This window comes from Mytilus californianus, unplaced genomic scaffold (assembly GCF_021869535.1).
Source record: "Mytilus californianus isolate M0D057914Y unplaced genomic scaffold, xbMytCali1.0.p SCAF_4, whole genome shotgun sequence".
Lineage (NCBI taxonomy): Eukaryota > Metazoa > Mollusca > Bivalvia > Mytilida > Mytilidae > Mytilus > Mytilus californianus.
The window spans coordinates 67303490-67318960 of record NW_026262690.1 but is presented as its reverse complement, the minus strand read 5'-3'; the positions used below and the strand labels follow the sequence as shown (position 1 = coordinate 67318960).

Sequence of the window (15471 nt, the reverse complement as noted above, 5' to 3'; positions counted from 1 at the left end):
TCTGATTACTTTAGCAAGAGAAAGTTGTAATTTTAGTTTAAGTACGATACATAATTGATAACAAGAACATATGTCCAGAGGACACTATGCTTTTGCCAGCACTATCACATTTCTATATTCAGCAAAACCCTGATATTTGGATTATATTTTAGAAAGTTCAATTCATAATGAACATGTGTATTAAGTTTCAAGTTGATGTAACCACAACTTCATGTTTTACTACCTTTACCAAAACTTAAACCTGATACGGGACAGACAGACACACAGACCAAAATACATAATGCTTCTCATACTATTGTAGGTGAGGCATATAAATAGCATTAAAGCAGTGTTCCTTTGATATATTAGATATTTTCAATTCCATCATGACATAACCCCCAAGGGTAACTGGAGAATAGAAATATGGTCATTCTTGGTCTTCTTCCAACCAACAGTAAAACTCTTGCCAAAGTGGGGCGTACATTTGGCTGTGTGGGATGTATTCATACCAAACCACTTTCTGTCAAAATGGGGACGTTAAATCAGATGCCTTGTGTAGAGAGACTGTCATGCTCTCTGCACTATAAAAACCCTTGCAACAACTGTTTTGGGGCTCCATAGGTAATCTGTTGGAAGGCAAAATTTCTGTCTCTATCAAATAAACCCTCATTTTCCAGTGGCAGTCCAAATTTCCAGACCATCATCTCGGTAAGGCCACTATTATAGGACCTACCTATTGTATTTATTGTTAATTTTTTTTGGTCCTAACATTAACTAAATATTTAACACTGGATGTTAAGCAATCAACATTAAAAAATTCCCTCATGACATTGTTGTCTCATGTACATCCTTACCATGTCCATTTGTAAAACCGTTTAAGGGGTGTATTATTGTACATGTATACCATTGTCTGTCCGTCGTCAACATGTCGACAATTACTCAAAAACGCTTCAATCAATTTTCATGAAACTTTGGTGAATTGTTTATATCTATTGACATAAGCTCCCTTTTGATTTTCATAAATTTTAGATTTTACGTTTCCGAGTTATTAGATTTTATTCATAAAAAAGGGGGGATTTTCCAGTTTTCGGACAATAACTCAAAAATGCTTTGAGTAGTTTTCATGAAACTTTGGTGACTGGTTTATTTTCAATGTAAGGTTAGTTAATGGCTATGGCTTGTAAAAAAACAAATAGTGATGTTAGTTTACATGAAAATATTTTAATCAACAAAAACAATTGAGAATTATATAAATATAGATGTAAGAATAAACATTCAGGTAGAAATAAGAATTGGCAAGTGTTATCAAAATGCATATAATGTATACTATACAAAATCTTTTACATAATCCCTGATCTCTTTTGACTATCATCTCTTAACTGTGATCCTAGCTGAGAACTGCATACAATTCTCAAATTCATCTCTGCTATATATATTGTTATACCATGTGTATCATATTTTATGCATCGCTGTCATTGAGTTGTCATGTAGTAAGCCATTGACCAATCAAAGTATCTATTGTTTTTCTTGCCTCAGTAAGTTGTGGTGGATCCGCAGGGGTAGATGGATACATGTTAGCACAGTGGGCTGTACCTATATAATATCAAATCATTGTGAATAAAAGAGAACAATATAAAAACATTAAAAATAATCTGTACTATTATTTTACAGGTTTATCTGTCAAAGAGTAAATATCATGTTGAAAGTGATTCTTATTAAGGTCTTTAATAATACATGCATCACAAAACTTAACATAAACAATGATCTATAAAAATGACTGCAAGGTTAGATAAAACTTTTCAAAAAGAAATAACTTACAAAAATATTGACCTACTACTTATAGTTTCTAAGAAAGTGACCTAATAGTGAAAAAGTTATGACAATGAAACCATTAAATTGAGGTCCAGATCACCCGTCAGACAGACATGTGATCCCAACAAATATTCTATACACCATATATAATTGCCCCTTTACTTTTAGTTTTCATGCTGTTGCTCATTACATTCCTTTTGATAAATGGTAAGGATTTGTATTATTTTAAATGTTATTTATGCCTCATCTTATTCCACTTAAGATCATTTTGTGATGGTAATGCCAAGATATTTTGCTTTATCTGTTGATTTTAGTATATGATCATGTAGTGTACATGTATATAAAAAAAATAATGGGTTTTGTTTACTAGTAAAGTGGACGATTTCACATTTGTCTGGGTTAAATGACATAAACCATTCTTGCTCCAACTGTTCAAATTTATGCAAATATGATTGAAGGGTGTGACAGTCAGTAAGAGATTATATTGTTAGATACACAATGGTGTCATCTGAAAAGACAAAAACATGACTTATATAGGCGACATAAAAAAGGATATCAGTTTTTATAGATGCTTTAAAAAGCTTATGAGTTTTTTTCATGCATTCATTTTCAGTAATTTTACAGGAATTCTATAGGAATGACTTTACCACAATAGCAAATAATCATGTAAGATCAAATTTCAAATACTTTGGCAACCTCTAAATTTATATTTTTTTCAATTGTAAGGCTAGCAAGTTCTGAGTAGATAGATACACCATGGCTTTTGATATTTTAGAAGAAAAGAATGATTCCTTATCAAGAAATGTAGGCAAAAATAACTTACCGTCAATATAAATAGTAGTGAAATTTTGATCTGCACTGGTTGTAGTAAAACTAAGAGCATGCCATGGATCTATAGAACCATTAGGGAAGACAACTTTTGTAGGTTTCATGGCATATGCTCCATAATTAGTGTTTGTCCTGTTGATTCCTTTCTGTATTAAATCAGCATTAAATTTGGCTCCAAATATATCAATACACTGCTGAATAGAGAAACTGAAAGTAGAAATCAAAAGTATTTTGTTGCTGCTTTAAACAAGTCCATATGTTAAATATGAGACATTGGGTTCATTCTGGGCTACATTCATCATTGAAAAGAGGTTTTCCCTTTTTTCTATTATTTGGAGTAGATAACATCTAACTTTGTAAAACATATTTGATTTCTAACACATCAGTTTTATTCCTAGACATCTCTTCCATTAAACGCCAAAGCCATGTTCAAAATACTTTCTTTTTTTTTGCAACATTTATTCTGTATTTTTATAGTATAAATTTGATATGAAAGTGGCTTACTTCAAAGGAAAACCTGTAAATGGTTGATCTTTCAGATCTGAAGTCTGATAAAATCCAAATTCTGTACAGGTCTGATACATCCACTGACGTCCTGGAAAGAGTTAAAATTGAGAATAAAAAACTAAAATGATATAAGCAGATATGACATTCACAAATTTCCAATCTCTAACATTATATATAATTAGCACATATTGTCTTTGCAATATTAATTGCAGCCAAAAAATTGAAAGGCTAAAAGAAGCAGGCAAAATAAAACATTGTATAGTATTTTTCTTTTTTCTTCTCATACTCATTATACAACATGCCACATCTTTATTTTAAAATTAGCTTGGAAGTTTTTCGTTAAAGTATCTTCAAATCAAAAATTTGTTATATCTAAACATTTTTCTGTAATTGTATATTTTCTCACCAGAATATAATCAATATGCCATTTAAAAACTTGTTCTCAAGTGGAGAGTTTCAGGATTGATAAAACAGCAAATTCTATTCTAAAACTGTTGGATCAGAAAGGTCCTGAACAAAATTTTCTCTCATAAACATTGTACCCCAAAATTCAATTGCCATACTTATGATTGCCATACTGGTTGGTCAAAGGATAATAGATCAAATAGACATTTCTTAAAAGAGGCCCTGTAAGCAAGTTATGAGCAGGGGTTTCAGAGAATAAGAAAATTTGAATGAAAAAACTTATGCCAAGTAATGGCAAAGCTTATATGACCCTTTCTATTGGTAAATTGAAAACTAAAAGATGGGGAAAAACAGAATAAAAACATGAACATTTTAAATATGAGAAGTTATACATATATTTGTTTCTTACCGCCTTCTGCAGCACTACTGTTCCAGTCAGTTTTGGTTAGATCATCTATCATTTTTTTGTAAGAAAAATCCATACATTTTTCTGAATATGTAGTCAACATCAAAGAGTTAACAGCTGCATATCTATCAATAGGATCCCCACGGCCAACATCTTCCATTATGTTACACAATGTATCAACAGTTATATTGGTCCCAACTGCACCCTGTAAACAGAGTTATACTTTAATATTATAAAGAATATCCAATGTGTTTATAGCTCTTTTCTACATGTGGATAAACAAACTATATCCTTTTTAAAGCTGCACAGAACAATTTGAAGTTTCAAGAGAAAAAAAAATAAAAGCGTTGTTTGAGTGTTCTTTTCTAAAATTACAGTAACAATTAGTGGCAGCACCTTTCAACTTGATATTGATTAAGTTTGGAATTCTGTTTAAAAAAAAAAACCCTTTATATTCAAAGTTCTTAGAGATGTTAACTGACATTGAGGTAAATTTAACAAACTATATAATGTGAACATCAATATATATTCAGACAACAAACAGGTTGTTATATATTGCTAAGAGTAAAAAATGGAAAGAGTAAATGTTAGTCACTCAACTGCCTCCGAATATGTATGGGTTATATTTATTATTTCTATGATTACTGACAAACTATATTACATATACCGTTAGATGAAAAAGTTCACCCTGCCATTTTTGAAATTGACAGAAGAAACACAATTTATTAACTTGTCAGTATCAATATGTAGTAGAACCATGTTATTCCATTTGCTATATCAGTGGTAGATTCAGTTTCGGATGTAGAGGGGTATACCCACCCTTTTTTGATCGAAAAAAAACAACCTTTTTTTGCATAAAATTGTTTTTAAAAATGCCTGGCTATGACTCTGGTTCCAATTTCCATGAACCCTGGATCAGCCCCTGATTATTAAATGAAAAAATGCAAAGTTGTGAATAAGCAGCTATTTATCTTTGATATCTATATGAAGTGAAACAAACCTCAAAAGCCCTGTTATCCTTATTGTACTGTACAACACCTTCAAAGTTACCAGCCAAATTAGAATATAAGTTAGCTACATCCTGGGTATTAGCAATATCAATATCATCACACAACCTATAAAATAGTAAACATTTTCTTGAAAACTGAGAACAAAAGAAACATGTGAAGTTGCACAGGTGTAAAGAAAGTAAATAATATATTTTATCTAACCAAAATAATGTGAGGTACAATTGAAAAATTCTCTCTGGCTAAATTTGGCTAAAAATGAATAAAGAAATGTGATTTTCAATAATGGAATACTGTAATGCTATCAATATAAAACGACATATTATATTCCTATAGCTGTATATCTAGAAAAGATCTGACAGCTGGCTTGGTCAAAAATATTTTGAAACATTTCAATCAGAATCTTGAACAGCATTTGGCATTAAAGCGAGTTTTTTAAACATACAAAATGAATTTCTTAATGAAGGTTCTTAGCTACATTACCCTTTTCGAGTCTTGCAATCATCTCAAGGCATTTCAAAGGAGTATGAAAAAGTCAATAAAAAGGGCTGACTATTGCCAATACAACAGCTCACACTTATTTTTTAAGGCAGGTAAGATGAGCAAAATTCATATACTTTGGCTGCATCAGCAAAACATTGACACATAAAATGAAATACAAACTTGAACATTTTTTTTAGTTGCTTTCTTCCTGAGTCTGTCTGAAGCAGTTTGCCAACTGTCATGTGTGCTGTTTGAACCATCTTTTTACATATTGGTCCAGTTGTGTCTAAAGCTTTAGATACTACATCTAAATATTCTGCAAAAAATACAAGGCAACTTAAATCAAAGTGATCTAAAGCATTGGTGGATAGAATGGAATGGTTGTTTTTATAATTTCAACATTTTTTAGTTCTGCATAATAGGGAGCTACCATTTGATTTTTATGGGGGGGCTAGGATGAAAAATTTTGTCCTGCATTTTTTTTTAGTTGTAATCTCTGTCCTGCCTTTTTATTTTTCACTCTATTCGGTCCTGCCTTTTTTTTTATTAGTTTATCCTGACTTTTTTTACATAAAATTGTCATCCTGCCTTTTTTTTTTGCCAAGTTGCTCATCCTGCCTTTTTTTTACTCAAAACTCCTGTCCTGCCTTTTTTTTCAAATTTCATCCTAGCCCCCCATAAAAATCAAATGGTAGCTCCCTTAAGGTATGGTGGTGGGGGGAAAACTTGGTATACCATTATTGCATATTGGTGCATAAATGTAGTTCTTTAGGAAGATATAATTTTTTCAGTAGATTGTAAGTGGTTCTTGAAATTCTCGCAATTTAATATGTTCTATTATATCTAGTTCATATTTTCATTTCCATCATATTATTATGATGTTTTTATTCTATTGTCCAAAGACGGAAAAAATTTAATTTATAAGGCAATATCTTATAATAAACATGGACATTGTTTTTTTTATCAAATGAGGGTTCATTCTTCATTGCAAAAAATACATTTCCTGTATTCAAATATATTTTATTAAAGTTTGCTCAGGTTGCATTTTTCCTTATTGTTTCAAGCTGTTCACTCAACTCTTGGACCTAAATTACAGATGAATATGGCAATGATTTTACATGTAAAATGGAAGAGACTTGAATTTTTGTAGTATACAATTTTTTTTTTGTTTCCTTAAAAAAAAATCAATCTTATTTATCATAAATCCATTTCATTTGAAACTAAAGCTATGTTCTTACCAACAAAATTTAAAACAGCAGATATTGGAGCACTGGTAGCAACTGCACCATTGACTAAATGTGGATATTTTACTCTAAACCAGGCAGACAGGGAACCTGAAATATAAAAAAAATCATTTATGATCACAAAATCTTCTTCGTCAGTTTTCACTTTCACTTTACTGCGTAGTATCATTTAAATGGGAAAAAACTATTCATTGCCTGTTATTTTGCATCCAGTTAAAATATTGAAAATTTTCACTGGTTGTTTTTATTTGTTTTCATTGTTTGTTTGTTCATTATTATACAACCACTAATACAGAATTAGTAAAAAATTAAATGGACAGATTTATTGGAAGAGTAAAAAATAATAAACTGCTTCGCTAAGCGCAGCTGGATACGCCCGCAGAGGTCCAACCCTACACAGTTGGGGCAAAAATGGACACAATATTCAAGCTTGATACACGGGTCTGAATTTGGATTGTAATTAAATATTTGACATATTAAAGGTTTCTGAATAAATGTAGTCAAAGAACTTGAAATTGGTTATATGAATTGAATTTATATTCAATTAAAGATTTCTTGTTGTTGTGCAATACACTGTGCTGTTGCGCAATACTAAGTAAATCTGTTGTCAGACTATAAACAAATAAAGTTCAATTTCTTCTCAATGTCATATTTGAAATTTATGAAAATCAATAGGGAGATTACATCAATAGCTATTAATAATTCACCAAAGTTTCATGAGAACTGATGAAAGCATTTTTGAGTTATTGTCGAAAAACTGGAAAATCCCCCCTTTTTTAATGAATAAAACCCTATAACTCAGAAATGTAAAATCTAAACTTTATAAAATTCTAAAGGGAGCTTACATCAGTAGATATAAACAATTCACCAAAGTTTCATTAGAACTGCTGAAAGCATTTTTTAGTTATTGTCAGAAAAATGGAAAATCCCCCTTTTTTTATGATTAAAACCCTGTAACTCGGAAACGTAAAATCTAAAATTCATAAAAATCGAAAGGGAGCTCATGTCAATAGATATAAACAATTCACCAAAATTTCTTGCAAGTTGGTGAAAGCATTCTTGAGTTATTGTCGGAAAACTGGAAAATCCCCCCTTTTTTAATGAATAAAACCCCAAAACTCGGAAACGGTAAATCTGAAATTTATAAAAAAAAACGAAAGGGAGCTCACGTCAATAGATATAAACAATTCAATAAAGTTTCATGCATATTGGTGAAAGCGTTTTTGAGTTAATATCCAACATGTTGACGACGGACAGACAGACGGACGGACGGACAGACGGTCAATGGTATACCATAATACGTCCCGTAAACGGGCTTATAAAAAATATACATATGCAACCAATTATCATATTCAATTTAATACTTGTCCACACTTAAAAATATTTCAGTCTGTCATAGTTTTAATGACCCTTTGAAGTGTGACTTGGTAAACATCTTCTATTCTTACTTAAATAACTAAATAATATAGCTAGAAATAAATCATAGCAAGGCTCAAGAAAACAAACTTTAATATGCAGAATATCCAAATCATTTGCCCTATTCACAAGTAGTTTCCTGATTATTTATTATCTCAACAAGTTTTGTGATGGAACATATGGTTGTCTAAATGTTTTTATTACATTGGTTGCAATGAATTACATTGATTTCCCAGTGAAATAAAAACCGATAATTTCACATGTGAAATAAACGTGGTTATTTCACTCCTCTGACGTCATACAACAATAGGCGTTGTCAAGACGTCGATAACGTCGGATCAAAACAAATTGTGAATGCGTAGAACAAGATATAGTTCCTTACATTTTCTACTTTAATTTCATAAAAAAAAGCCATTTGCCAATGTAATAAAAAGAATAACAAGTTTGAGCAGAATTCTTGTGGGGTAATGTCAACAATTTATGATTTGAATCTCGTAAAAAAGATCTCACAATCTTTCAGTCAAATACAGAAACAATACTTATAGAATAACTAATCAAAGAATTCAAATATCGAAAGAAAAATATTCAACTCGTGACCGAACAACACTGATAATTAACTCATGCACTACGCGCATTCGTGAATTAATGTGTTTTTCGGTCACTGGCTGAATATTTTTCTCTAATTGAATTCTTCGATTAGTTATTCTATAAGTATTGTTTCTGTATTTGACTGAAAGATTGTGAGATCTTTTTTACGAGGTTTAAATCATAAATTGTTGATATTACCCCCACAAGAATTCTGCTCAAACTTGTGCCAGGGGATGTCATGAACTTACAATAAGTTGAGAGTCTTTGGTCGATGCTGAAGGCCTCACTGCGACTTTGACATGAAGAACACCAATAAAAGCACTTTACCTTTCCTTTCGTTTTTTTCATGTGTGTGTAGTGATTCAATGTTCAGAATTGTTACAACTTATCAATTTTTTTGATACCTATTTGTCACAATTTTTACATAAAATTAAAAAAAAACATGGGAAAGATTTCTGTTTACCAAATAACCTGGTAATCTATTCCATTTGTCTGTTGTGAACAATCACTTGAAGCTATATTAAAGCAATGAGGGTCTTACTAGAACGGCAGGGTGATATTAGTTGTCTATGGTAGTACAGGAACTTAAGCTTACAGTCTTAATTAAGACAGAAAATTCTGAAGAATACAGAAAAGAACAATTTATAAAGTATTTTTCAAATTCCACAACAAGAATGAATAAATTTCGACAAGCACAACAAATTCTCTTTCAATTTATATCAAAAGGGTGAAACATGACTTCTCCTTTGTTCTATTTTTCATAATTTTATAACATAACACTATCATGTTATTATGCTACCAGTTTAGCATGTCCACTGAAAATATATTGACTCTTCTTTAAAATTATTTCCTTAGAATTGCATAATGAAATAATACAGTATACTTAACCTGGATAAGATCCACCAAATGTTATAAGCTTGTTATGATACAGCTGATATTTATCTCTGGCATATCTTATGAAAAAGGCTAAATCTGCCAAGGCCTGCTCACTGCTTAGGTAGCGCAGGTTCTCTACACTTGTATCTCTGAAATTATACACTATTATTTATAATATTTATAATTTATAATTCAAAAGAAGCTGATGAAGGATTTAAGTGAAAAGGATTACCATTTTTAAATCTGTGGATAATTAGAAAATTAGATGCCAAGTCATACAGCGCTTGAATGGTGTAAACTTCCATAAAACATGTATGGTATAATAAATCAAACATACATACACATACAGACTAAAACAATCAAGGAAATTTAAAAAAATACATTTTATACAACATGCACAATGTTAAATTTTACCTAACATGAGGCCATATCATTCTTCTTTAAAAAATCTTTCTTTTTTCTTAATCGCTTTCATGAATTACTTCTCCATGGTGATATCTCACTCTTTTTATGCTTTGTTCATTTTTTTCACAGCAATTAAAAAAAAGTATGTAGAAAACAACTTTTATGATATTTAAATTAAAACTTTCAAAATGACCTATTTTCTTATTATATCTTATTCCATTACAATAAATTATTTGAGCGTCACTGATGAGTCTTTTGTAGATGAAACGTGCGTCTGGCGTAAATACAAAATTTCAATCCTGGTATCTATGGTGAGTTTATTTATCCCTTATGGTAACCAATAACAGAAAAAATATACAAAAAAAACCAAATAGTTTACTTATTCTTTACTTAGCAATGTGACCAATAAAAAGACCAGCAACTGTTTCAAAAAATATTATGAGAAACAAGAATGTGTCCATAGTACACGGATGCCTCAATCGCACTATCATTTTCTATGTTCAGTGGACCGTGAAATTGGGGTCAAAACTCTAATTAATTGGCATTAAAATTAAAAAGATCATATCATAGGTACATTTGTACTAAGTTTCAAGTTGATTTGAATTCAACTTCATCAAAAACTACCTTGACCAAAAACTTAAATCTGAAGCGGGACAGACAGACGGACGAACGGATGGACAGACGAACGAACTTATGCACAGACGGAAAAACATAATGCCCCTCTACTATCATAGGTGGGGCATAAAAATACTTATAGGTCATCAATATTTCAGTACATGTAAAAAGATTGTTTTGGTGAAAAGAACAACAAGATGTGTGTACTTTTTTTCTCCAACTAGTCTTATTATAATATTGTCAACATGTAAACAGAGTTTATCATATTACAAGTAGGATAGTCAGACATGTAGCTGTGTTCAAACGAGATATGTATGGTTTGGAAACATTTGATCATCAGATGAAAAGTAGTAATAAACTGTTATCACAGAGATATGTCTTGCCCTTTTGTAATTTTGATTATGCAATTGTTGAAATTAAAATAGCAATACTTTAACATGTTTCATAAGTTATGCAATATTCAAAGTCAATGAACCATGACTAAGGTACATGGCTAAACAATCTCCATGTAAATGAGATGTGCCAAAGCTAATACAACTGCATACCAAATACCATTGACTTATTATAAGTCGTTCCCTTTAAACAAACCTAAATACAAACATTAACTTGTAAACTATGTAAAAGTTTCAAGTCAATAAACCATGAAGAGGGGGTGGGGCTATATAATCTCCATGGAAACGATACTTGCAAATGCCAATAAATTTGCATACCAAATATCATTGACTTAACATTAGCAGTTCATCTTAAACTGATCTAATCAGAAACTAATACATGTAAACTAAGCAAAAGTTTTTAAGTCAATAGACCATGACTGAGGGGGCGGGGCCAAATATTCTCCATGGTAATGAGATGTGCTAATGCTTATACAACTGAATACCAATTAACATTTGCCTACCCTAAATGGTTCCCCTTGAACTGACCTAATCACAAACTAATACATGTTAACTTAGCAAAATTTTCAGTCAATAGACCATGACTAAGGGGGCGGAGCCAAATAATCTCCATGGAAATGAGATATGCCAATGCTTATACAACTGCATACCAAATATCATTGACCTACCACTAGTGGTTCCCCATAAACTGACCTAATCACAAACTAATACATGTAAAATAAGGAATTTTAAAAGTTTCAAAGTCAATAGACCATGACTGAGGGGGCAGGGCCAAATAATCTCCATGGAAATGAGATGTGCCAATGCTAATACAACTGCATACCAAATATGATTGACCTACCACTAGTGGTTCACCATAAACTAGACCTAATCACAAACTAATACATTGTTGACGACGCTGCATACCTATGTCTCGCTTTTTGACTCCGTCAAGGCGAGACAAAAATTAAAACTAAAAGCTGATTTCAAGCACTTTGGTTATCATCCCTTTCTACCCTGTTGGTACTGGACATAATAAATTTATACTACTAAGATTTGGATTGTTCCAAGTCTGATTTCTGAATGAATTTTGGCATCTATTTCTAGAACTTAGGCAATTATATGAGAAACTTACTTAGTAGGATGACTTTTACCATAATATCTGTGTTCTAACTGGAAACACATTGCATTATGACTTTTTGCATATTCTATCCACATCCCTTCCACCATCCAGATGGGGTCTGCTGTACCTTCACCTCCAATCATAATGAAAATAGGACCACCATCTTTGTAGAAGGTATCATTGACAAAATATCTCTGTAAATATGGGATATTCAGCATTAGGAATTTGATTAAAAGAAAATGAAAAGTGAATTAATAAAATAATGCACATGATGCAGTTTGTTTTGAGACAAATAATCATTTTTCATATCTTGTAATTTACTGATTAATTTTTAAATAATTTTACCTTCCAAAATTACTTAAAGGTAATTGTAACACACATAAAGAAAATACACCTTTAATAAACAAATCAAAGGAGAAAGTAAATGAAAATAAAATGTGTGTTAAATACAAACAAAGATATGTATAAAATAGTATTTCTTTTTATATATAAATATATCACATAATATAGTTGTACACACAGATTAAAGTTTTCAATTTTGAGTTTTACTACCATTTTTTTATGGAAATCTTTTACATTTTTAAAATTGAGCGCAAAAGGCGAACTTTTCAACATCACAGATTTCATTTTGTTTTTCATTTTTCCATAACATCAGAGTCAGACTAAGATTTAATTAACTGTCAATTTGTGTAATACATTGGATCATCTTAATTCAGGACAATTTCTTTTGTCTGCAATAAACCATTACTGTATGTGTCAACTGTTTAAGTTATTTTTTTAGTGGCAATTACCAAAATCTCACAGTTCTTCCAAAGTTATGAGTTCAATCAGCTGATGATTGTGATGTTGACTTTGCAACAAAGTTACGACTTAATTTCTTTGGCTCAATAATTAGTGATCAGTTTCATAAAAAATCTTACAACTAAAGTTGATCGTAAGTATACTGAATTGTTCATGACTTACTATTAACTTTTGTTGTTAGATTTTTTGAGGAACTGATCACAGTTTCATCATAATACCTAAATCTATTTTTATCTGATTCTCTGTCCATGACAACTCAGGAAAAGCTTGTCTTTTCATTTGACGTGTTTACTATCATGACGATGTAAGTTGTGTTTAGGTAGCAATACACAGTTAGGAAAAAAATTAAAATTGACACTCATAATTTTTTACCATCCTTTTTCCCTTGCTATCTAACTAATCAGGGTTACTGTTTGTGTCATGTACATGTATGTGCATATTAATGGAAACAGCATCATCCATGGATTTGATTTCCAATAGTTAAAATGATGAAATAAAATCTCTTTTTGGTGTAACCATGGCTACAATCTATATTTATTTGACACAAAAAAATTGCAAAAAGGGGGGTGAAAATGTCACAAATGTCCCCAAAATTAGGTCCAAAGTAGAATTTCAATCGATTTGAGGGATACATTTTCTGAAACCATTGACATTAATCTATCAAGAGATTAAATAAAAAGCATAATTATGCATTTCACTTCATTTTTCCATAAAATTGAATTGAAAAGTTTGAATGTAAAAAATTTGTTGAAAAATAATGCAATAATTTCTGGACCTACATTACCTATGGATGGTACAGATGTGAAAATATGGACTGTCAAACAGAAAATAAATAATTTGGTGTATTTACTGTCTTCTGATTGGTTAAAAGTATTACTTTTATTTTCAATGTTGTCAATTTTTATGGCGACACGCCCACTCTGACGTTGTGTATTCATACGCCAACATGTGTGTACGTTGTTATTGTCAATATAAATAATATAAAAAGCTCTTTGAGCCTTATTTTTGATAGAAATTTATTTATAATGAATGGCTATTATTTATTTTGAATTTATTGAACCATAAAAGTCAAAAATTGATTTTATGGTTCAATAAATTCAAATAAATAATAGCCATTCATTAAATGGCCTATAAAACAACATGCAAAAAATAATCTTGATGTTCATATAAACTCACTTTGAATAAAATTGAGAATGGAAATGGGGAATGTGTCAAAGAGACAACAACCCGACCACAGAACAGACAACAGCAGAAGGCCACCAACAGGTCTTCAATGCAGCGAGAAATTCCTGCACCCGGAGGCGTCCTTCAGCTGGCCCCTAAACAAATATATATACTAGTTCAGTGATAATGAATGCCATACTAAACTCCAAATTGTACACAAGAAACTAAAATTAAAAATAATACAAGACTAACAAAGGCTAGAGGCTCCTGACTTGGGACAGGCGCAAAAATGCAGCGGGGTTAAACATGTTTATGAGATCTCAACCCTCCCCCTATACCTCTAGCCAATGTAGAAAAGTAAACGCATAACAATACGCACATTAAAATTCAGTTCAAGAGAAGTCCGAGTCTGATGTCAGAAGATGTAACCAAAGAAAATAAACAAAATGACAATAATACATAAATAACAACAGACTACTAGCAGTTAACTGACATGCCAGCTCCAGACTTCAATTAAACTGATTGAAAGATTATGTCTTCATCATATGAATATCAGGCACAATCCTTCCCGTTAGGGGTTTAGTATCATACCATCATAACATATATGAGAAGAACATAACCCGTGTCATGCCAACAACTGGTTTTTAAATAAATGTGTTGAAGGCTACATTATTCCTCAGCATTCTAAAAATTAATTTTATTGCACAATAACTTTCATATTTAAAAAACTCACTGTGGCCAAAATGTGAAACTAAATTCCTACCTGTGTATTGCTACCTTAAACTGATGTTGAAATATGGTAGCTGCCTTGTTGGCTTGAAATTTTATAAAATGCATCTGAGTGTACACCAAATCAAGGATTTGTATAGTGAGTCTCACTATACAAATCCTTGACCAAATCAATGGCGTTCTGAAATTCTGTTTGGAAGAGATGTCTAATTTCTTTTGAAAATTTAATACATTGTGTATACAGCATATACATGTATTTTATAATTTGGTACACCTTTAAAATAAAAAGGTAATTATATATCAATAACTTTTTTTAAACTTTAAAAAAAAAATAACATGTTTAACAGGTTACCCCAGTAAGTAACCACATAATTTAGACGAGTAAGTAAAATGAAAATTATTTTAAATATTCAATGGTACATACTTGTTCCCAGTATGATGTATCAGCATCATTAGAATGGTCCAATTTTTGTTTCAGCCACATGTCAGGAGGCAATTCTTCTTTCTTTCCATGCCATTTTGGTACTCCAAGCATACCACCTTTTGGTCGCCCTCGAAGAATTTTAGGAATGCCTGCATTTACACTTAAAGAAAGCACAAATGCAAGAAATAAAGTAACCGGTAAAACTTTTGGAACGACTACCATTTTGAAGGGTCATGTGATGCTTGTGACCTCAAACACATGATTAGTCCTCTAGATTTATCGTGCGAT

General features: G+C 31.3%; 1 protein-coding gene across 1 annotated transcript; it reads right to left on the bottom strand.

Annotated features, from left to right (window-relative positions):
* Window positions 1-1180: 1180 nt before the first annotated feature.
* LOC127738407 (putative serine protease K12H4.7) lies at window positions 1181-15447 on the bottom strand. Its single transcript, XM_052249647.1, has 10 exons — window positions 15184-15447; window positions 12078-12259; window positions 9564-9700; window positions 6666-6761; window positions 5608-5743; window positions 4938-5052; window positions 3941-4142; window positions 3124-3214; window positions 2615-2826; window positions 1181-1572 (listed from the first exon to the last, which is right to left on the bottom strand). Exons 1-10 carry the CDS (start codon window positions 15403-15405, stop codon window positions 1463-1465), a joined length of 1503 nt encoding a protein of 500 aa, XP_052105607.1. The 5' UTR covers window positions 15406-15447; the 3' UTR covers window positions 1181-1462.
* Between the last annotated feature and the right edge of the window lie 24 nt (window positions 15448-15471).

Bases quoted from the DNA above. Each gene is read 5' to 3' on its own strand.
- LOC127738407 (XM_052249647.1), bottom strand. From the start codon at position 15,405: ATGGTAGTCGTTCCAAAAGTTTTACCGGTTACTTTATTTCTTGCATTT. The intron at 9,701-12,077 runs GTAAGTTTCTCA...GTATAATTTCAG, and splicing joins GGTAAAAGTCATCCTACTAA to AGATACAAGTGTAGAGAACC. The intron at 4,143-4,937 runs GTTTGTTTCACT...CTCTGTTTACAG, and splicing joins AGGATAACAGGGCTTTTGAG to GGTGCAGTTGGGACCAATAT.